This window comes from Pleurodeles waltl, chromosome 4_1 (genome assembly GCF_031143425.1).
Source record: "Pleurodeles waltl isolate 20211129_DDA chromosome 4_1, aPleWal1.hap1.20221129, whole genome shotgun sequence".
Lineage (NCBI taxonomy): Eukaryota > Metazoa > Chordata > Amphibia > Caudata > Salamandridae > Pleurodeles > Pleurodeles waltl.
The window spans coordinates 156800141-156823806 of record NC_090442.1 but is presented as its reverse complement, the minus strand read 5'-3'; the positions used below and the strand labels follow the sequence as shown (position 1 = coordinate 156823806).

The 23666-nt window shown below is 45.4% G+C and overlaps 1 protein-coding gene across 1 annotated transcript in view; it reads right to left on the bottom strand.

Annotated features, from left to right (window-relative positions):
* NUP205 (nucleoporin 205) overlaps window positions 1-23666 on the bottom strand; it is a 525888-nt gene that overhangs the window by 9525 nt on the left and 492697 nt on the right. Inside the window, exons 37-42 of the mRNA XM_069227955.1 lie at window positions 14477-14605; window positions 13758-13884; window positions 10267-10433; window positions 10034-10157; window positions 7922-8047; window positions 3437-3507 (exon numbers count right to left, since the gene is read on the bottom strand). Of these exons, the coding sequence (XP_069084056.1) occupies window positions 3437-3507; window positions 7922-8047; window positions 10034-10157; window positions 10267-10433; window positions 13758-13884; window positions 14477-14605 (744 nt within the window). The remainder of the gene's footprint in view (window positions 1-3436; window positions 3508-7921; window positions 8048-10033; window positions 10158-10266; window positions 10434-13757; window positions 13885-14476; window positions 14606-23666) is intronic.

The following is a 23666-nucleotide window of genomic DNA, read 5'->3' as shown; positions in this document are numbered from 1 at the left end:
AAATGGTTGGTGCTGATGTCGGGACCGAACATATGGATGGTTGGCTTGGTAGAGTCTGAGGAGTGGCAGGAGCTTTTGGCTTAACCTTCGGTGCGGTGCATAAGCTGGGCATCCTTAGCAATTGTTCGGTGCCTTCCATGGGTTGGCAGTAATGGCCCAGCAGCCTTATGTCCGGGTGGTGAGGAATATTTTTTGGTGGGCAGGATAGGGGCCTTTGTATTCACTGCGTGCTGCACCGATAGAACCTCCTGTGTGTGCACGCTGATCTTAGACTCGGAGTCCGATTAAGAAGCTGGAATGGAAAAGCCCTCTTCCGCCGCCGCAGAAGCCTCATACAGCTCTTTCTGTGGTTCGATGTCTTGGAGACCAAATATGTTTGTGGTCTCTTTCAACTCCTTATGCTGCATTTCTATTCTATGTGCCTGACGATCCTGCAATGTTTTCTTTGATCAAAATGATCGACAGTCCTCTCCTCGTCGTGGTCAGGAGATAAACAGAGGTTGCAAACCGAATGGAGGTCTGCGTGGGGGTACTTAGCATAGCAACTAGGACAAAATAGAAATGGTGTCTATTCCATCAGCAGCACATTATTTACTTGTTCCCATACTGTGGAAATAAAGTGAAGCCTGACCGGGCAAGTTCTGAAGGCCGGGAACTAAACTCGAACCGACAAAGAGGGATTTTCTTTCTGTTGTCGAAGTATGTGAATTGAACGCAAGGGAAAATAATACTGATGAGTATGGAGACGTAGAATGGTCCGAAAGAAGTCTGAAATGGTCTCGAAATGCAGCATTGAAGAATATACTTGAACCCGATAGCGGTAAGAAAACAATCTAACAATGGAGTCGATGCCCATGCGCAATATCACAAAGAGGAGGACTCACTTTACCTCAAGACTCCAACAGCTTCTTCGAAGAAAATCAACTTGCACACATCCTGACCCAACACTAGATGGCAGAAGTATGCAAAGCATATGAAAAAGATTTCAAAAACAATAGTAATGTCCACGCTAATTAACTGGCATTGACCAAACAATTTAAATATTAATTATGTTATTGGTTTAAATTATTCCTTATTGTTAAAACATTATGATTTATGATTCGTTTGCAAGGCACCATTACTTGTTGCAAAGCACAAGTGTTTGCACTGCCCTGCTGATTTTATTTATTTACAAAACCTAAAGCAGAATGTCCCTGTGGAAGCTGCAGATTGTAAACAGTGCTCATTGAGACACTTTTTAGCTGCTGCTCTTTTCAGTAATGGATGATGAGATTAGGTGTAATACTTGCTCGGAATGTGTTTTCAGAGGGTGAAGCAAGTGAGCCCAGCCTCTTCTAGGGCCAAACAGTGCATCTTAAATCACAGATTTCACATACATTTGCTAAAAAGGCACAGGCTCTGTATCATCAGAAAAGCTCAATTAACATATATTCAAGTCTTTCTTGGTGTGCCAGGCCAATGCAACCTGATGCTCTGCATGCGTTGAACCACTTGTTTAAAACAAATATGCAATGGGTGCCCCCATATGTCAAAAATGTCCTAAATTGTGAGAGGGTCAGCATTTTGTGGTGGGCACTAGCCATATGCCTATGTTACCCCTTTTGGCCAAAAATGTCATAAATATAGTAGTGTTACAAATTTGGCATTAGTGCTACTCATATACCATGTCAAAAATACCTAACAATGTTAGGGTCAGCATTTTGTCATGGTTGCCCCCCGTGCCATACTTGTTCTCCCATATGCCAAGAGTTAACTCGTGCTAGTGCCAGCCAGCATTTTGCAGAATTTCTTTCAGCATGCCAGTGCCAGAATTTCCCACGGCTGCCCTTTGCTAAGTATTACATCTATCATACCAGTGCCAGTACTATACCACAGATGCTTGCCAATTCCTCCAGCATGCCAGCACCAGCAGTTTGCCACTGGTCCCTCAATGAGCCAAGAATGGTATACAATGTTTGTTTCTCTTGCTATATGTGTACTCTTATGCTGTTTCTGGGCGAACGTTTTGTGACATTCGTGTGGCATGCATGTTCTATGTCTGTTTTCACTTGTTGCTAAAAAATGCAGTATCCAACTCTGCGATTCACAAGCAATGTTTTCCCTGAAATGTTTTCTAATAGGCCTAGACAGTTCAGAGTATTTGTATCTCAGCTGGGAAACAGAACTGTGCTTTATGCCATGTGCCCTCTTGCCCCCCACCCCGAGACCCTCCTGTAACCTTCCCTCTCCCCCGAATCAGGTTCACTCATTCTTCCAGATATCAGAAACAGCAGCAAGCATTAACTGATGTAATGAAAATACTTAAAAATACCTGGAAGCTCCCAAACCACCAATAGCCAAAATGAAAACCAACAAGAAGCGTTCACCGCGGCCCCGGCGCCAGGCCCTCTTTGTCACCGCTGGGTTTTATCTTAACCTGCACGGAATCTAATAAAGTCTGTGAAGGCCACAGACTGGGCGAGTCGGAGCCGATGTGAGACAGATGCATGGACATGCGCATCTTCGGAAGCTGCACTCGAGCTGCGCAAGGCATTGCCACCACAATTACGTTACGTCGCGGGGCAGTGGGGTCAGCTACAGTCAGCGCGCGGGACACACTTCAGAGGTAGAGCGTGCGCATACCAGGCTGGGCCCTGCCCGTGCTGAACCAATCAGCCAGTGGGAAGTGGCTAGTCACGGACTATGACACTGCCTGAAAACCGGCGCTGAGGCCGGCCGTTGCTATTCGAAGGTCACCAGGACAGCTGTATACAGATGATTTAGGTGGTGGCGCAACTTTGCCATAGTCAGCAAGCAAATAGATATTTTTGAGGCATGTCTTGGCACCGCTTTTGCCACCTCAGAGTGCAGGGGTCACAAAAGCAGTGGCAGATGTCGCATAGGACAAGTCAGGGTTCGTAACTGCCCCCCTGGCGGCCCCCAAATGACTTCTGTGCCAACCACGATTGAATAAGACTGGAGGATTTGTGTCAGAGACCAGTCTGAAATTTCACCTCTGATAAGACCTTATGGTTCACAACGGTGTGTAGTCTGTCAACCCGTCTATGAGAAAGTACCTTGTCCAACACGTGGTGCTCGTCGGCACAGAAACTAATGCAAAGAAGTACACACTGAGGGCCCAGAGGGGCCACATAGACGTTATAAAGAGTGGAACTCAGTACGAAGCCTGCAGCAACTCCTTCTGTCACTGCCTTGGAAAGGGACCTAAACGGGCAGGTGACGGCCTGAAAGTAGCTGGACCAAGAGGAGGGCAGCACCACAACAGCTCAGTCCAACCACATGTGTACACAATGCTCATCCATCGCTGTGCCACACGTCTAGATGCAAACTCAGTATATGGCACGACGTACAATGTCTACATGTGGCGAAACAGGCCCAAACTACAAAACATTCAGAAACGCTTGTGTTTTACTATAAGATTCATTTAATCTCTCACCTGCTCCAGGTCCTGTTGACTCATTCGATTCATTCCCAGGCTTCTCAAATTAGGGTCCATGTTGAAGGTGTCTAGAAAGGAACAACCACATGCTTCAGGGTGATTATTTCTGGCTTAGGAAGTAGACTGCAAATCCATTAAACACCACGTTTTAGAACTGTGCAACCAGAGGCAAATCAGTGGTATCGCCAAACAACTGATGACAACCGGTTCCAGCCCTCCATCGCCTGCTTCTTGAAAACTTACAACAACCCACCTGTGAGGCCCGGAGCCAACACATCTATTGCTGTCCTTGGGGATTCTCAGTGCACGAGGGCTTGCCTGATGAGCAGCACTGTACGTGTCCATGAAGGAAGGGCTGAGAGATGAAGCCATCTTTCCAGCACTTCAATGTGGATACACTGTGACTACTGCCTGTCCCTACAGCTTCACCTTGATTCTGTCATAATCAGACAACACATTCCACACAAGAGGACAAAGACGACAAATACGTATTAATGTATTTTTGGATATTAGGTTAATGGATGACTATTCTACGCTACAGTAGCAGGAGAGGTTTTTGTCCTACCCAGGACAACAGAAGAAAAGAAGGTAATTAAGGAACAAAAAGCAAGGGGAGGACTGGTGGGTGGAAGAAGTTATAGGAGAGTGGGCTTGGGTTAAAAATGCATTGAAGGGAAATCTGAGAGAGGAAAAAAATAAATAAAAAAGGGGTGTGAAAAAATGAGCAAAGGAGAGCCGAGGCAGAATGCACAGGAGAGTGAGGCTAGAGCAAGTGCTGCTAAAAAATAAAATCAATTAAAGGGAGGAAAGACTTGCCAGAGCATGAAAGCAAGATAGGAAATGGCCCGGGGCAAAAACAGAAAGTGGGCACAGAAGGGCCCAGGAGATCTGCATGCCTGTTCCTCCCAACTAGTAGAATAGAAAAACTGGGGTGCGAAGCACGTTATACTATGAAACCCTCCCGGTGCAGTAAAAAAAAAAAAAAGAAAACCTTAGGGTGGTCCATAAAACTATAGCTACCAACAGATATTTACAGATTGGCTATCCCACATATCCCTCAACTGAATCACTCCTCAAAACAGTAAAGAGACATACGTCATCTAATTTTGGACCTAGATGCTGAAGTCTAACACAAAAGAGCCAAAAAGAGAAGGCTCAAACTCATTAGCACTACACGTGAAACCGTGAGCTCCACTGTAAAATAAGATGAGGTCTGATGGGTCTACAGAGAGAACAATACTAAAATGGTGAGCAATGTCTAAGCAAGAGAGGAACTGCAGAACAGAAAACGGAAAAACCTCAGCCCCTCCTAACCTCGTCAATGTCTGCACTTCTCCCAGCATTTTTCTGTTTATTTCCCTACAGCGTGGGCAGAGCCCAAATGGACGTAAGTAAACAAGCATTGGCAAAGCCAACAGGTTCCTGCACTGAAGAGCCAGCATATTTGATTTGCTGAGGTTTCTTTTTTGGCCACATGGTTGTATATTGACACATGCGCATGCACTGCTGGCAATTTTACAATGACGTTTTTATTAAAGAAAACCCATTATACTTAATTTCATGAAACCAAAAACAAAATTCAAAATTTTCAAACATGCCATAATAAAGTTTCATCAGGCGCCATATTGCCCTACCCTGCGTGAAATGGGTATACTTTCTCGAACAAATCATTTGGAATATAATCATTTACCACATATGGTTTTCTGTAAATATTCAAGAAGCAGGAGATGGAAGGCTGATCCGGGTAGGCATCTGTGATGCTATTAATTGTGTTTGACCAATGACTGTTTCACCACTGCGCATATAAGTTGCTCAATGTTCACCAGTAGCACATTATATGTTTTGTTCAGTTTAGCTGCCTATTGGCTTTAACATGGAGTTAGCCATTCCGCCTATTGGCTTTGACATGGCATTAGCCATTACATTTTGTATTCAGTTCAGCTGCCTATTGGCTTTAACATGGAGTTAGCCATTCTGCCTATTGGCTTTGACATTATATTAGACATTACATTTGGCATTCAGTTTAGCTACCTATTGGCTTTGACATGACATTACATTTGATATTTAGGTTAGCTGCCTATTGGCTTTAACGTGGAGTTAGACATTGCAGTTGAGGCATTACAGAGGAGCTGTGTTTTTCCAAGCTGTTTTTTTCCACAAGATGGACCAAGCTGTTTTCTTCACACCAGACCTTAGCTGAGAAGAGCACTTTTTGTGTTTACCTCGCAATCCAGTCTGAGAGCGAATTTGCTTAGGAGAACTGGCCCCTCTCCAAGGTTATTCGGCTCTCACACTGAGTTTGCTTTTAAGGATGACTCTGGGCTACAGTAAGTTAGATTTGAATCTACTTGACTTCAGACTGGAACTAGACGTCAGTTGCCAGTCTCCCGTTTGGGTAGAGAATCTCTTTCTCACAGTTGACCGGAGTCATCAACTTGCAGACCCCAGAAAGATGAAGCTGAGTATAGGCCCTACCGCCTTGCCCATACGGTGATGAATTTGACTTTTATGCTTTGCTTTGCAGTTATGTTATACTATAATCACCTATATTTGCTGTGTACATTGCAACTGAGAAGTACTTTGATATATTTTGCTTTCACTGCTGCGACTACTTTTAAACGTATGCTTCCAATCTACTAATTTCGTCTCTCAGGAACTTTTGGGTGGGGAATTAATAACAATAAATGTCTTCTTTAAACTCAGAAGTGCATTCCAGAGAGGTTCTTTAAGCTCCGATAGGAGATAAGAGGGAAAGCAGAACAGCATCAACTACTTATAATTAAATCTTATGTGGTTAACTTTGTTTCGAAAATGAGTTAGTTTTAGTCTGTTATATCAATTGCTCAGGTATGATTTTTTAATGTATAGGGGACAATTACTAGAGATCACCTTGTTAGTTATTTTAAGATGGAAGCCATATTTTTTGTAGCCGAATGGTTCATTTGTTATGCTCACCGCCCTATTTATGGAGGGGCAATATGGCGTCCAAGTAGGACACCGCATCGATACACACTGATAGCGGTCGTGAGCACTCTCCAATTCAGTACGTTTTGTTGGAGGCTAAGTTCTATTCTCGTATTATGGATAGTGATAGCAAGGTGAATATTGTGGTAAGGTTTTTAAGTGTGAGAGTAGTGAAATGATCTTTCGTAATTATGGTCCGCTTATGAACATTTCTAGCCTGGATCAATTCTGTAAAATCTGTGTATCCTTCCGTGTGATTTTTAGATGTCATTGGATCCATATTTTTGTATATAGACTTTATTGGAACACATCTTATATTGGGTGAGTGTGGATTTCCAAACTTTACATATTTATCAATGTGGTCATATGGATTTTTCAGATTATAATTGGTGAATTATTATTTAAGGTATGAGGATTGATATAATGTTTAATTGCACACAGAGGCAGGCTCCTAGAAGGAATCATTTTTTTTTTTTTTTTTAAACTTTTTTGCACCTGGTGATGGAGAGGCAATTTGTAATATGTCACTTGTTGGGTGTATTGAAAAACTTTGTATGTAAATTTGTGGATGGATTAGCAGGGTAATTATCACCCATGTCATACATATCGTGTTGATGTTGGTTAAATCATAGTTTTTCACAAATGGTGTCTTTTAATTATAAATACATGACATGTTGTAGTGTAAGATGTCATGCAAGAGCAGGGAATGTTAGTTCGTGTTTTGAAGAAAAAACTCGAAATCGGTTGCATTTTGTGTGTTCTCAGCCCTGATAAAGTTGCAGGTATCACGCCAGTACGACAAAACGCATGTTGGCTAGAAGCTTGAAGATCAAACTATCGGACGAAAGACTGGAATTATTTACTGCGGACTCTTGGTTTTGTGAGCTCAAAGACTGTTTTCAATATAGCTCTCGGGGGTCTTAAAGGCTGTTTGGTGGACGCCTTTCCTTTTAGATCACCGTTGTAATCATTTGTTACATAGATAAACTATTGTTTGTGTGTACTGATTTCCTTACTCTGCCACTTTAAGATGTATAATTTCCAAAGCAGACTACGTGCATTAGAAATCGCCGGCCTGGCCAGATAACTAAAGCGACCTGTAGCCGAGATCTAAAAAGGGGAAAATACCGACTGTACAGAGATGTAAGGGTGCAGTATATACACTCATTAATTATCGATTCCTATCAGCTCCGGCTGAGGGTTCATGTTAATATCGATACCGGCAAAGAGATTGTCGTTTGTTCGAGGGGGGTATTGCTATTTTTTAAGGGGAGAGCTAGAGACAGAATGAACCAAAGTGGTTCACTGCCATGAGGGAAATGAAACCTAAAAGGAGAAGATGCGCTTGCACAGTGGTTACAGTACTTTTTCCTATAAGCTATAAAGGTGCCTGTATGGCCAGAGAAGGAGGCTTGTTCTAGGCTCCCTTGCTCAAACACGGCTTCAGCCTGGCCAAAGAGGCTAGTCCTAGTCTCCTTGCTCAGCTACAGGTCTCTCCTTGCGTTGTTTATATATTACCTTGTCGCTGGCCTCGGAACGACGTCGCAGACGAAAGCAGCGAGTCTCGAGCATCGCTGGGGGTGCAGTGCAGCAGGAAGTACTCCAGATGGCGCCACAGGATGAAAAGACACGTTTCTATGATATCTACAGATATCGCTCATAAGGGAAACAAACGGAATTGATGCTTAACTCCAATTAAACACATGGGGACAGACAAGAATGGATTCAACACGGCAGAAAACAGGGAGCGGTCCCCATTCATTATGTGTTGTTGCACATGGTTCATGAGCCATGACCGGTCACTAGGTCGCCGTTGACTACCTCCTACTACCCTCTAATTACTCAGTGACATACTCCACTTTACACAGTCCTTTGTAACATAACAACAATGGACCATTACAACAATACTGCTGTGTCCCTAGAAAATTCTCAAAAACTTTGTCACAGTAGCATTTTCTTCTTCAATATGGCATCCTTTTAGCCATTCTCGGTGTAGAAGAATACAAAAACAGTACCGAGGCCAAGACTTACAGAACACAATCACTGCAGGACTGGTCATCTGGCCTAAATCTGTGTGGACTTTACGATTACAGGAAGCATGGATCATCTTTCGCATGTTTGGTTTACGCACTTCAGAACGAGGGTGCTACCCATGAAAGCTGTAGGGGTAGCACTCTATCTCGTAAAGTAACATTTTTGTATACATATTTAGTGAACCATCTTAAGCCTAATGGCGTCACCCGGTCTAGGCACTGCATGTGAATCAGTAGTAGATTACACAATAAAAGTTAGACTTCGGTTTGGAAGTTGCAACCATTTCTTTCCATAGAAAACAACCACAAAGGCACACCTTAGGAGACCTCTACCAAACAAACACAGAGGCATCCTTTATTTCGAATGCATAACAGAGATTACCAGCCTTCATTCTCTCTTTTAAAAGAGGACAAGAAATGACCAGAAAGACTCCAAAAGTTGGTGAGGGGGCTCAGAGGAATCCAAGCTACTCTCCCTAGTGACTCTAGTACTCCAGGCTTAGTATCCCTCCCTCCATACTCAAAGGGTCTTGTAGAAAAAAGCACATGCCACACAGCACAAAAGCAGCTGCTTTATAAGCCTGGGGCATGTCTGGTTCAGGAAGCGCCTTGGCGGCACCACCTATGCACCAACTGGCGGCCATTCTGTAACAGGGTGACCAGATTTTGAAAACTAAGAGCCATAACATTACAACAAGCATTGAAGTAGGACTACAACTTAGTATCTTCCAAGAGGAACAGTATGGCTAAAATTACAGTGCTCAAAAAACACAGAAAGCACAGACAAGTATGTCACGAGGGTAATTACATGCAACCTTTACAGACATATCATCTGTACTAATTAAATTCATTTTTGCCCAGGGCTTACAACTAATCCTGCATTCGAACACACGAAAACTTGCCTCTCTGTGTAATCAGTTTGCCACCTCTGGAAACTGACAAATACTATACAGACTGAAATCTGGTGGGGTACACGTTGAAAAACTAAGAATGTCAAGGAAAATCCAGGGCACATTGGTCACCCTAAACATTGCCACATCTCTACACTCGGACTACTTTGCACACATTTACTGAGTAGCACAGTTGTTTCATCTGCCATACTGCTTTCATCTAGAGCCAGAGATCTGCTGTCCAATGGCCTTCGTCTGGATATCCAAGCCCAAGTCAACATCTACGAGGAAAGAGGCAGCTGCACGTTTATGATTTTTTTATGCAGCCCTGAAGAATCAAATTCAGTGGGATGTCTTCCTTGTTCACAAAATGAAAGTACTCCAAGATGCAGGATTACTACAGACACGTTACATACAACCTGTAATGAATTAAGGACTTTGCTAAACAACACCCTTGTCACTCACACTTTTTCACAAACATCACACAAATTGGGCTGTGATTTTCTGAGAATCCTCTTGTTTCTTTCACTGACTAATTATCTCGCTGGGACACAGCTCTTCCAGCCCTGCGCTTACCAGGTGCTTTAGTTGAAACGAACAAAGCCAAGATCAGCTGCAACAAAACACTGACTGTTGAAGAGAAGAGATGGAAATGTGGTGTCTTGGTGCAAACACCTGTTTACAGGGTACACATGCTCAAAGGATACAAGAGCAGAGGGAGAGCAGCTTAGCGCGGTTGTTTATCAGTTTCACCAAACGCTGTCTCGCCAGGATGTATTTCTGAGTTGTTGAGATCTTGTCCACACCAACAGGCATCTCAGACTGACACAGCTGCAATCAGAAGGGAGACAGCTTTTATATGATGCATCTAATCAAGATGACACTCGGGCAGGCTGTCAACGTGACCACCACCCAGGCACTATTCGATTTCTGTGCATACCTCCTTTATCTCATCTGGCGGCAACTGCTCCACATTCTGCAGCTTGCTGACACTCTGGCGATGGCTGTCGTAGTAACTCAGGAAGTCACTGGCACTTTGCTTTAGTAGGTAGATGACAATTCCCAGGCTGGGCAGCCGCCAAGATGGGACCATGGTAGCTTGGGAGTCTAGAAGAAATGACCAGAGTGACTTCAGTTCAGCAAAGTTTTTTTCCATGACTGGAGGTTGTTTTTCACCTTATCCTGGCTTTCCCCAGTTGGCCAATGCCTATCTCTATTTGTTTCCACAGGAGAGACGGCATCCGATAGGGAATATGGGACTTTTACAGAAAGTTATATTTCCGACAGCCAGACTTACCTCGATGGAAGAAGAGAAAGGGCGAAGGAAATGAAGAGAAAAACATGTGAAATACACACAAATGAGAAGGTCATGGTGACTGCAGTCAAACACCGTTCCAGAATACCAAACCTAAACACGGGGACATGTGCTTGAATCACATTCCATGACACTTCAAATTGTCTCTGCGAAGGCCGAATAATACAGCTAAAAATCAAGCAAAGCCCATTCTATGTACCCCCTTAGTAATAATGTCCTCCTAGAGACTTTTTTTTAATATTATCTTTAATGAAAGTGAACGAGTATCTGGGACTGACAGAGATATGGCTTACAAAGTAGATATAAACAGCAACCACTGCAAATTTGAAAACATAATTAAATAAGGAAATTAATAGGGACCCAGAAAAAAACACTAATATCATAACGGACGAAGCACTTGCTGATCTAAAATCCAATCTTTGTGCAATTAAGTTATATGATATATTTTAGGGCCACGCTCCATCTGCTGATTAACTTCAATTTAGAGATGCTGATGGCTTGTGTGACACCAGATTGAACACTGAATATTTTCATCTATATTTGTAGCTCCTAATACACTTTCCCTTTGAAGGCTCACAGGCTGTATTCAACAAAGACTGTTTCCACCTGGAGAAGCACCACCTGCTTCGCTAATTGAGGAAGATTTTAGCAGAGTGTGCCTACACACTAGGAAATTAGACTCTACTCACCCAACCACCGTGTTCTGACAGAAACAATACATCACTGCAGTGTTAACAGAAGATAATCCACCCACTGCAGTAAAACAGCAAAAACAATGGTACAAGATCCAAGCATTTCTCATTTTACCAAACTACACAAGGAAAGTCCTTATCAGAGTGTTAAAGCTGAAGCCTTAGATAATACTCTAGCTCAGGGCTGTTCAATGTGTGTTCAGAAGGGCCTGGTTTTCAGGGTTAATCGCTAATTAAATGATTTCCATTTAAACTGTACATGCATTCTGTATGTATGGACATAAAATCAGGAATGGATCTGGCCCTCCTCCTTCAGAAGTTGTACACCCACCGTAGCCAATCAAGGAAATTCTCTACAGGCAGTTCTTTAGTCGAAGTTATAATTTCTCTTTTTTAATTCCCCATTAAATCCTGAAGCATGTCGCTGATAAACACTGAGCCCACTGCCTACAAACTACATCACAGGCTGTGCTATTGCATGGGCCTTAGTAGCGCTGGAGATAGTCAGCACTATGGATCCACTTGATGCTATGAGCACATTTACCTTTGTTTTAGGTGGTACTGGTTTTGCGACTTGGGACAGGCTCTGGAAACATAGCCATGCATGGCACCTACAAAAGCCTTCTGCACTGGTGGTTACAATACCTGTAATGCTTTTACGCACTTTCAAAAGAGGGTGCTGGTGATTGTAGATGCACCTAGGAATTTTCTGCCCAATACCAGTTTGACATGAATCAAAATAATGAAGGGTGCTTCTAAGAATATCAGCAGTGCTTGCCCATTTGGATTTTGCATTTACCTTGAGATAACTATTTTGGGATACTTTCAGCCACTGAACGTGGAGCAAGAAAAAATCAAATCTAAATTTGCGTTTCCACACTTAGAGTCTAGGGGCACATCTGATGGAAGCAGGAGAAAGCCTCAGAATTGTGGCCCAACTTTGGCAGCACATACACCTCTTGTGAGGACAAACTCCTGTATTATGGAAGCAGACTTACACCGCAACACTGTACTGGGGGAAAAAAATCAAAAACATCAAGAAAGGATTGAGTTCCCTGACCTTAGCATCCATCTTGATGAAAAAGGAATGGACAACTTGGATGTAAAGTAGTGCTTTACGGGACCGTTTTAGTTCTCTAAAGGTGACATGGGCAAGATTCCATGACTAGTGCAATTCTGGACTACTTAGTACGGTAGTAACTGAAGATGTTTAAGAGAAGATAAATTGATTGAAATGGCTACTTATTTCAATCGAGTTAGGAGTAAAATCAATTACGAGTAAAATAGGACTGTGTAGTTGGTCAACATAAATGTCCGTGTACAGGGACTTAGTCTGCTTATACCATTGAGAAATGTTGACACGATTCCTAGCTAGCTCACAGTGCCCCACTTGAACCCCTAAACGCCAGGTTATCAGATGGGTTCCGCAAACTCGAACACGACTACTCGGATTCCCAAGGAAACCGTGAAACAGATCTATCCATTCATTGTCACTCAGAGTATGCAAGATTAGACAAAAGAAAAAAAGTGAAAATGTTGTTTAGAACATTTATTGCAATAGTCTTATTTTGTACAAAAAACATGAGATGCGATTATTAGGCAAACAAGACAAAGTATGGTATCCAGCATCACAAAGATGGTGAGAAAGGTAAACAGTTCATCTGTGATTCTGTGAGTGTGTTGGTAAACTCCTATCCGTAACTACCTATACTGCTGAGAGCACAGTGAGAGCACCTTCTGCCAGATCTATTGGCTATCCCGTTGCCTCATACCATTGTGAGAAGGACTTAGACACCAGGAAGCCAGTCTCATGTGGTGCAGCTATTGGTGCAGTGCAAGGTAGGGGATGGATTCAGAATAGGCATCAGTGTCAGCCAAGATGCATTTCAAGCACTGAGTGCGTGCTAAGTTCTAGGATAAGGCCAGCGGAAGTGCTCCTCTGGCGCATATAGTGCAAAGCTGTTTAAAAAAAATAATAATACAAGTACCCTCCATGTTGCGCTGTGTCAGAAGTGCTAGCTTGATGTTGTGATGTCTATAAACGCGGAGCAGTGTCCACGGACCTACAAAATGTTCATGCATTGTGATCTGTGTGCTGAACCTCGGACATATTAGATGGCTTACTAGGAATGAACAACATCTACAACGATTTTTAAATACATCATTACAAACGAAAAGCCATGTAAAAAAGGTTACAGACAAAAGAAATGCCAAGTTAAAAACATGCATTTAAAAATGGAGTCTCCAAGAATGCCCCAATGTGCCTTCAATAGAAGCTAATAAAGAAATGTTTTAATTTCTTTGCTTAAACATTCGATTTCCAACTGCCGTCTCACTATAAAGTGCATGTTACATTCATCGATCAGCTTCTAGCAGACACCAAAACAGCTTTGGCAAAAGATCAAAAGTGCGAGCTCTGCTTACCTTGCCTGGACCCGTCCCTGGTGGCAGTCTCGGACAAACTAGGAGTAAAAAGACAGATGGAGTGCTGAGAGGTAGGGGCACTCTGCAACATGAGGGCCTGGCAGTACTCCATCACATTGGAACAGATCTGGGAAGAGAAGAGTGGAAGCTGAAATCACACCTTTTTCCTAACCAAATAAGCTTCCTCTACTTTATCTAATCACAAGAATTTGCATTACAACACTACTGGACGGCATTAACTTTCAGAGATCAGAGGTACAGGGCTAATCTCTACACTTCACTATAAAACAAACATCAAAAATTCTGCTCCAATACTGTTTTCAGTCCTCCTACAGTTCACCTGTTTCCTTCCAGCTTTGACCTTTTTTCAAGAAGTAAAGGAATTTCTAAACATAGCTGTTTTGTACAAAATGCTTTTATTGCCTTGCGCAATGTTTTGCACTGCTATACTTCAATGTCTACTTATGTAGTTTATCTTCATAATAGTTTGGGCAAGCAAGTAAACAGTTCCCTTTATCAAATCTACCTGCATTTACTCCCGGGTGTATATTTCGCTCCTTTAACATGTAATGTGTCTTCGCCTGGACTTTATATAAAGATTTTTGGATTCTAGACAATGTTACCACAAGTCTCTGTAAAACACTCCCACAAAGCCTGGTAGTTCTATGCAAAAATGCAAAACAAATGATAAATGTAAGCACTTGATCTCAAGTCCTCACCTGCTGCATAGCGAGCTCAGTCTCATCCCTTTTGCTCACTCGGTCAGCCTGGGGGCTTTCATCCTGCAGTTTCAGCTGACGCAGGCGGTCCGAGCCACCAAACCGGCTCAACAATCCCAAGCACTGGCGCTGTAACAAGGGAGCAGAGCGCACAGCAGTTAGTCTTGGTGCTAACAAACAATGAATGGATTTTAGAGGACCTAAAAATGAACTATGATTTTCCTGAATATCAATGGATCATTTGTATTGCAAAGAAAGGATCAAAAACCCCAGGAGAAATAATACTTCCAAAAACAAATTTAATACTGCTGCCCCAATATTACTGCAGTGTAGTTGGATAGCAACGTAACTCCTGGCCAATTTATTCTCCAGGGCTAACAAAGTCGAAAAGTCACTTTAGTTTAAGAGAATGAAGCGTTAGAACCTCAGGTAGAGCATGAGAGTATATAATACATTTTGAAGAAGGGAAAAACAGCTGTTTAATATGCCAACTTATACTAACCCAATCTGTAGCTTAATGAAATCTTTTTCAGCATTTGGCATGGAATGTGCATCTGATCTAGGTAAAGCCCTTTACCTTAGTTAGATTTAGTATTTACAATACAGGGATGCATGTAGGAGGCTGGCCCAGTTTATGGTGTACACCTATGGTGTGACACTCTGTACTGAGTCCAGGAAACCCTTAGTGATAGTGTTTTGGTGCCTAGATAACCAAAGCTCTCTAGGGGAGGCTGTGGAGAGCAGCTCATGCTTATCAAGGAGAAGTGTAAAGCACTTGCAATACCACAGTAGCCAGTCAGTGATGTTCACACAAGAAAGAACCACACCAAGTGTTACAAAAATAAAGTAGTCTTTATTATAATACTAGTACTAACCTAACTTTGGTATATATCCACTTGGAGATTTCAACACACAACAAATATACTTAGTTGCAAGCAGGAAAGCATAGAAACACATGGGGCACTTTTCTTTGGGGGGAGAGGGGCGGGAGAGTGGGTAGAAACCAAACCATATACTAAGAGGTATAAGAACGGAGACGTCCAACCAGGGTTAGTGTATTAGGAACCTGGGGGAGTACGACAATACCCAAGGTACGTAGGAGAAATCCCCCAGGTGCCCTTAAGCAGAGATGTTATATAGATAGGTGTCCCACAGGCTAACACAGGACCGGTTGGAATTTTCAGGATTCAGGACCCTTCCCAGAGGACTACAGGGAACCAGTTGGCACAAGGAAGGTTCAATAGTAATCCCTCCAGTGGATACCCAGGTAGATGGAGTACCTACACCAGGGAGCCAGGGGGGCATAGGTGTGGACTAACGTTGGAAACCTTCATTGAAGTTCATGGGGGCCTCGTTGTCCAGCTGCTGTCAAGACCCGTGGACCAGGCCAGTAGAACCCAAGGGCAGATTCCGGACAAGAAGAACGGGAAAAAGAAGGGCACAGAGTACAGACCACTCGGAGATGTCCAGGCGGTGCAAGTAGGCAATGCCCACCTTTCTTGGGAATACGTTCCTGCAGGACAGTAAAGGAAGAAGCACAGCTGCGGAGTTCAGGTGATAGAGGAGATCCTTGGAGTCACCCACGAGCTGTCCCATGTCAGTCGCTGGATTGCAGAGGGATCAGTGGTCAGCAGAACCACAAACAAGCCTTGGCAAAGGCAGGAAGAAGCTGCACAGAAGTTTGCAGGATTTTGGGGACCAGCAAGGTTCAAACAACACAACCCTGGAGGGGGGAGGCATGGGAGGAGGTGGGAGAGTAAGGGCTGGCCCTCAGTAGGCAGGAGAGCCAGAGGAATCTTTAGAGTCCCCACATGGACCCACTGGCGGGAGTCACAGGGAGGCCTCAGCAGCACAACAAATGAGCTCCAAGATTTTCGGGAGAAAGTGTCACCAAGCGTGAGTAACAGCAACAGACGCGGTGCACAGGGGTCCGTCCCAGTGGCAAGGGCCCATCGTCTCCCAAACTGGACAGAAGACAAGTTTGCCCTGCAGAGGGCCACAGAACCACCACCTGTGTTGCAGGATCCTTGGCTGTCTGGAGGGTAGCCACGTCTGCCAGCCAGTCACTATTGTAGAGTTGCGTGCAGATAAAGGGGAGTGACTCCTCCACTCCAAGGGAGATTCCTTCTTGCTTCCCTGATGCAGGCAGAGTCCTTATGAACCTGGAGGATGCACAGGTACGGATTTTGCTGAATTCTTGCAGGAGCTACAGAAACAATGTTGTAGCAGGAGCCCTCCTACTGGATACAGTCTTGATTCAGTTCCTAAGGCAGACCAGCAGCAGTTCCGAAGGTCAGGTTGCAGAGGTGTCTTGCTGAGAAAGTCCCTTGAGGTGTCTTGCTCGACGAATCTAGGGTCCAACCCGCAGGGGAGCCCTTAAGTAACCCAGAAAGGAGGTTGGACACTATATGCAGTGACCCACATGTCAGAGGTGGTCAGGGACGTCGCCTAGCTGGCCTAGACAGTCAGATGCTCCCAGGGGTCTCTGCCCACCTTGTTTCCAAAATAGCAGAATCAAGCAGCCACCTGGCAGAGGTCTGTGCACCGCCCTAGGGCAGGAGCTGGACAGGGGGGTGGTCACTCGGCTGTCCTTTGTGTAGTTTCTTACCAAAGCGGGAACCAAGAGTTCCTGTACTGGTACAAACTCGTTTATGCAAGGGCACCCGCTCAAAGGCCACCCCACACCAGCCCAGAGACACCCATTTCAAAGGGAGAGGTGGTTACTTATGTCCCCTATAGGAAATCCTTTATTCTGATATCCTCTGCTTGAGTTAGGCTCACCAGCAGGAGGGCTGAACAGTGTCTAGGGTCAACAGCAGCGTGGGCTGGTGTGCAGACCCTGCAAGACTGTATAGGCAGATATGGGGGATCCTCTAAGGAGCCCCCATAGTACATGATATCATGCAACTAACACTGGAATCAGTGTATTTGCATGATTCCAACATGTTTGATACCAAACAAGCCTGGGCTCGGAGAAGCCATTTTGTAGTTGGACATTTCGTGTTAACCGATGTCCACGACATACCTTAAGATGGCTTCCCCATACTCACAAAGCCTAGAAAATGGAGTCAGGGGTTTGTAGGGGAACTATTGCTCATGCAGGGGTACCCTCACACTTAGTGTCATGAACCCTGCCTTTGGGCTGAAGGGTATACCACAGGGGTGAATTACAGGGTCCAAGTGCAGTGACCACGATATAAGGCAAGCCTTATATCTAAAGTGAAAGGTGCATGCACCTTTTTACACAAGCTGCAATGGCATGCCTGCAGACACAGTTTGCGTGTGTTCCCATGGGTGGCACAATACATGCTGCAGCCCATGGGAGACCACTGGAGCACCAATACCCTTGGTACCTAAGTAACATTTACACCAGGGACTTACAGGGGTGCACCAGTATGCCCATTGTGGGTGAAAGAATCACTTACCAAGTCAGTTTTAGGGGAGGAAGCACCAATACTAGGGCCCTGGTTAGAAGGATGCTAGTGTGCTACAGTTTAAACACACTGACACCAGGCAAAAAGTGGGGGTAACTATGTCAGAAAGATCCTACTTTCCTACAATGCACATAAATATAATTGTGGAGATCAACTGTTGTAATGCAACATTAGAAAAGAGAATTCAAGTGACAGAGTTCATAGGAACAAGTTACTTACCTTGGGTAACACCTTATCTGGTACACATATTCTGGTGGCAGATTCCTTACCATAGAATTTCCCCCAGGCATTAGCCTGGATCCAGAGATTTTCCTCAAGCACTACCCCTTCACACTGTCAGGTGGAGTCCGTCGGCTCTGTCGTCATGCACACCAGATATGACATTGCAAGACCTATATAGGCACCACCCCAGCACACTGGCGTAAGTTTCTTTGCACGACTTTCCACATCAGAAGTGCAGAGCCATGAAGAACACTGACCGCTGGTGTGGGAAAACTAGGGCCATGAAAGAGAAGTCCCTGTCCCGAAGGTAAGTAACTTGTTCAACTAAAAGAGACTTCTAGTTGCAGACTCCTTACCTTAAAACAGATACCCAAGCAATAACATCCCTGGAAGTGGGTCTGCGAACCAAGATAATACTAGGAAGTCCTGCAGGACTGAACAGGCAAGTACCCGTCCCTTCGGACATGACTGTCCAGGCAGTTTAGTGAACATGCGCAGAGAAGCCTATGTTGCTGCCTGACAGATTACCAGGACTGGAAGTCCACTTGCTAACGCAGCTGTCGCTCTGGTACAATGAGAGTGCAAGCCCTCCGGGGGTTGCTTTTTAGCCAATGTGTAGCACATTTTAATGCAGAGAATGACCCATCTACAGATGGTCCTCTTCTGCACTGCCTGACCTTTCTTCGCACCCACATACACAACAAAAAGTTGATCATCCACAGGGAACTCTTCGGTACAATCAAGGTAGAACACCATTCCGCTTTTTGGATCCAGCCGGTGGAGTCTCTCCTCTTGCTTAGAAGGATAAGGGGTGCATAAAAAGTAAGCTAGGTGATGGATTGGCCTACACGAAAGGGCATATCCATTTTTGGCAAAAAGAAAGCCCTGATGTTAAGCACCACTGTAATAAGTTGGCTCTGTTTATACTATCTCAAAGTGAGAGATAGTGTGCACAGAGTCCAAGGGTTCCCCTTAGAGGTTGATAGTGGCACCATTAGATAATACTAATGCTCTATTTTGTGGTAGTGTGGTCGAGCAGTAGGCTTATCAGAGGGTAGTGTTAATCATTTGTTGTACACACACAGGCAATAAATGAGGAACACACTCAAAGACTTAACTCCAGGCCAATAGTGTTTATATATACAAAAATATATTTTCTTAATTTATTTTAGAACCACAAGATTCAAGATTTGAGGTAAGTACATAAAATGCAGGGTACTTCACACAGGTAAGTATAGAACTTTGATTTAAACAGCAGAACACACAGTTTAGGTTAAAATGGTAATAAGCTATTTTAAAAGTGGGCACTGAAAAAAATCAACAGTTCGTGGGGGAGGAAAGGTTGGTTAAGTTTTTCAGGTAAGTAAAGCACTTACACAGTCAGTCTGCTGGCATAGGCATCCCACTGTTAGGGGTTCAAGGAAACCCCAAAGCCACTGCTCCAGCAACACAGGGCCGGTCAGGTGCAGAGGTCAAAGGGGTGCTCTGGTCCTAGTCTGCTTACAGATAAGTAGCTGCGTCCTCAGGGAGCAGACAAGGGGGGTTTTGTAGAGCACTGGGGGGAACACACACAAGCCCACAAAACACACCCTCAGCGGCACAGGGGCGGCCGGGTGCAGTAGGCAAAGTAGGCGTCGGGTCTGCTATTGAAAGCAATGGAGGGACCGGGGGGTCACTAGGCGATGCAGGCAGGGCACAGGGGGGCTTCTCGGTCCAGCCACTGACTGGGCTAGGATGAGGGCCGCCGGGTGGTGACTCCTGCACTGGTGGGTGGTTACTCTCCGTCCTAGGGGCTGCGGTCGGAGTGCTTGGTCCAGGCGTTGGGTTCCTTGTTACCAGGCAGTCGCGGTCAGGGGGGGGCTTTTGGATCCTCTCTGCAGGCATCGCTTTGAGGGTGCAGGGGGGTTGACTCAGGGTACCCACATCGTCTTAGTCGCCTGGGAGTCCTCTGTGGTGTTGGTTCTCCTGAACTCGAGCCGGGGTCGTCGGGTGCAGTGTGTGAAGTCTCACGCTTCCGACGGGAAGAGAGAGTTCTTTGAAAGGTGCTTTAAAGTTGCAAAGTTATTGCAGTTTGTGCCACTGTTCTCTGAAGTTTCTTGGCTGTCCTCCGAGTCCTCAGAGGTCGCTGGTCCCTGTCGGATGCGTTGCTGTGCAGGTTCTTTGAGTCTGGAGACAGGCCGGTAGGGCTGGGGCCAAGTCCGTTGTCGTCTCCGTCGTCTCTGCGGGGCCTTCAGGTCAGCAATCCTTCTTCTTGTTGTAGTTTGCAGGAATCTGATTTCCTGGGTTCAGGGTCGCCCCTAAATACTAAATTTAGGGGTGTGTTTAGGTCGGGGGCAGTAGCCAATGGCTACTGTCCTTGAGGGTGGCTACACCCTCTTTGTGCCTCCTCCCTGAGGGGAGGGGGGCACATTCCTATTCCTATTGGGGGAATCCTCCAAACTCAAGATGGAGGATTTCTAAAGGCAGCGGTCACCTCAGCTCGGGGCACCTTAAGGGCTGTCCTGACTGGTAGGTGACTCCTCCTTGTTTTCCTCATTAGCTGGTATGCCCCGGGGTGCTGTAACAAAAGGCATGAGCCTTTGAGGCTCACCACCAGGTGTTACAGTTCCTGCAGGGGGAGGTGAGAAGCACCTCCACCCAGTACAGGCTTTGTTCCTGGCCACAGAGTGACAAAGGCACTCTCCCCATGTGGCCAGAAACTCATCTGGTTGTGGCAGGCTGGCAGAAACTGGTCAACCTAGCACTAGGAGTCGGACTGGTATTCAGGGGGCATCTCTAAGATGCCCTCTGGGTGCATTTTCCAATAAATCGCACACTGGCATCAGTGTGCATTTATTGTGTTGAGAAGTTTGATACCAAACTTCACAGATTTCAGTGTAGCCATTATGGAACTGTGGAGTTCGTAATTGACAGACTCCCAGACCATATACTCTTTATGGCTACCCTGCACTTCCAAAGTCTAACGTTTTGCTTAGACACTGTAGGGGCATAGTGCTCATGCAACTATGCCCTGGCCTGTGGTATAGTGCACCCGGCCTTAGGGCTGTAAGGCCTGCTAGAGGGGTGACTTACCTATGCCACAGGCAGTGAGAGGTGGGCATGGCACCCTGAGGGGAGTGCCATGTTAACTTAGTCATTTTCCCGCCACCAGCAACTACAAGCAGAGACGCAGTGTGCATGTGCTGAGTGAGGGGTCCCCAGGGTGGCATAATACATGCTGCAGCCCTTAGAGACCTTCCCTGGCCACAGGGCCCTTGGTACCAGGGGTACCATTTACAAGGGACTTATCTGTGTGCCAGGGCTGTGCCAATTGTGGGAACATGGGTACAGTTTAGGGAAAGAACACTGGTGCTGGGGCCTAGTTAGCAGGGCCCCAGCACACTTTCAATAACTGGCATCAACAAAAGGCAACAAATTAGGGGGTAACCATGGCAAGGAAGGCATTTCCTTACAACTACTTTGTCAGGATAGATGGAAAGTAGGGTGGCTTAGATGGCAATTCCTGCAGCTCACTCACCCTGCAGGCAGATGTAATAGCCACAAGGAAGGATGTTTTTTTTAAATCAGAAGCCTAAGAGGACAATTACGGAGCAGCTCAAAAAGATCGCATATCAAGAAAGTAAGATTCAAATCCAAATCCTAATGGGTTATTGTGAATGGGGAGGGAGGTAACATATGGGTAAGACCTTAACGAATCTACTGACAATAGGAAACTTATAGAGGGTTGGGTCAGGTAATCTGATAAATGCAGAGACAGCAGACAAATAACCTTTGAGGGTGCCCAGAGCAGAGCCTTGCTGGGCCAAAGAAGGAATAAAAAGGAGGACCTCAGAAAGATGGGCAGAGCGGGTGTCAGACGTGTCTGTGCACCATGCCACAAATTTATTTCAATGATAGGCGTATACCGATTTGGTGGAGTCACACCTAGCTGCCAAGATGACGTTACAGGGGGGAAGATCAATAGTTGTCAACTGTTGCAACTCAATTTCCATGCAAGAAGGCGGAGACTGGACAGGTTCGGGTGGAGGATCCTCACCTGCTGCTACGTCAGAAGACCATCCTGAAGGCAGCAGTCTGATTGGAGGATCGTTGACAAGCTCAATAGATCCGAGTGACGTCTTAGAAACTCCAACGTGCAAAACTGCTGACATTGCGCTTTCTCTGCAGAGGTGAACAGATCTAACCAAGGCTCTCCCTACTGCTGAAAGAAACCTTGTGCCACCTCTGGGTGGAGACGCCATTAGTGGTCGACCAGGCATTGTCAGCTGAGTTTGACCGCTCTGGTGTTCAGAGAGCCCGCCACATGTTCAACCACCAGGGAAATGCACTGATGTTCCAGTCATGTCCAGAAAACCTGCCAGAGCCTTCTTACAAAGGGTCCACAACCCCACCCTGCAGTACCACATGGCAGTGGTGTTGTCCGCAAACACCTGTACTACTTTCCCCTTTGAGAGAGGGAACAAATGCTTTCAATGCCAGTATGAATGTCCTGAGCTCCAAAAGACTGATGTGAAGCCCGGACTCCGCCGGAGAGCTGAGGTCTCTGATCTCCACCTCTCCCATGTGGCCGCCCCATCCCAGGAGTGACACATCTGTCACTACTGTCATATCCGGTTGAGGAAGGGAGAAGGATCTGCCTCTGACATAATTGTGGTTCAAAAGCCACCACTGCAGCTCTTGCACAGTTCTCTCTGAGATCTGGACCATGGCCAAGAGATCCCACTGATGCTGCGCCCACTGGAACTTAAGGTCCCACTACAGAGCCTGCATATGCCATCTGGCATGTGTTACAGGATGAAGGAGGCCATGAGGCCCAGCAGTCTCAGAGTCATTCTCACTGAAATCCAGGAGAGACTGAAACAGTATCACAGCCTGAATATCTTGGTGTCGGAAGGCTAAGCCCGAAATCGTACTGTGTCTAAAACAGCTCCGACAAAAGGGAACGTCTGAGAGGGAGTCAGCTGTGACTTTGGCACATTTATAGTGAACTCCAGCGAATGCTGGAGGTCCACAGTAGTCTAGAGGTGGGAGACGACAGTCTGTGCGACCCCACCTTTAACAGTCAGTCATCGAGATAGAAGACAAACCCCGGACCTGCGCAGATGAGCTGTGATCACAGCCATCACCTTGGTGAACACCCGAGGGGCACTAGTATGGCCAAAGGGGAGCAAGTTGAACTGAAAATGCTCGTGGGCTACCCTGAATCATAAGTAACGCCGGTGGGCACATAAGACAGGAATATGGAAATAGGCATCCTGCAAGTCCAATGCTACCATCCATTCTCTTGGGTCCATGGCAGATAGAACCTGTGTCAGAGGGAGCATTTTGAAAGACTCCTTCCTGAGGAAGTAATTGAGGGACCGACGGTCTAAGATAGGGCGGAGACCCTTGTACTGTTTGAACACCAGAAAGTAGTGGGAGTAAAACCCACGGCCTACTTCTGGCACAGGGACCCTCTGTATGTCTCCCTAGGTGGGGGGGAGGGGGTTGTTGGTAGTCTCGAAGGGGCGGGAGTAGCCATGTCAGACTAGTTG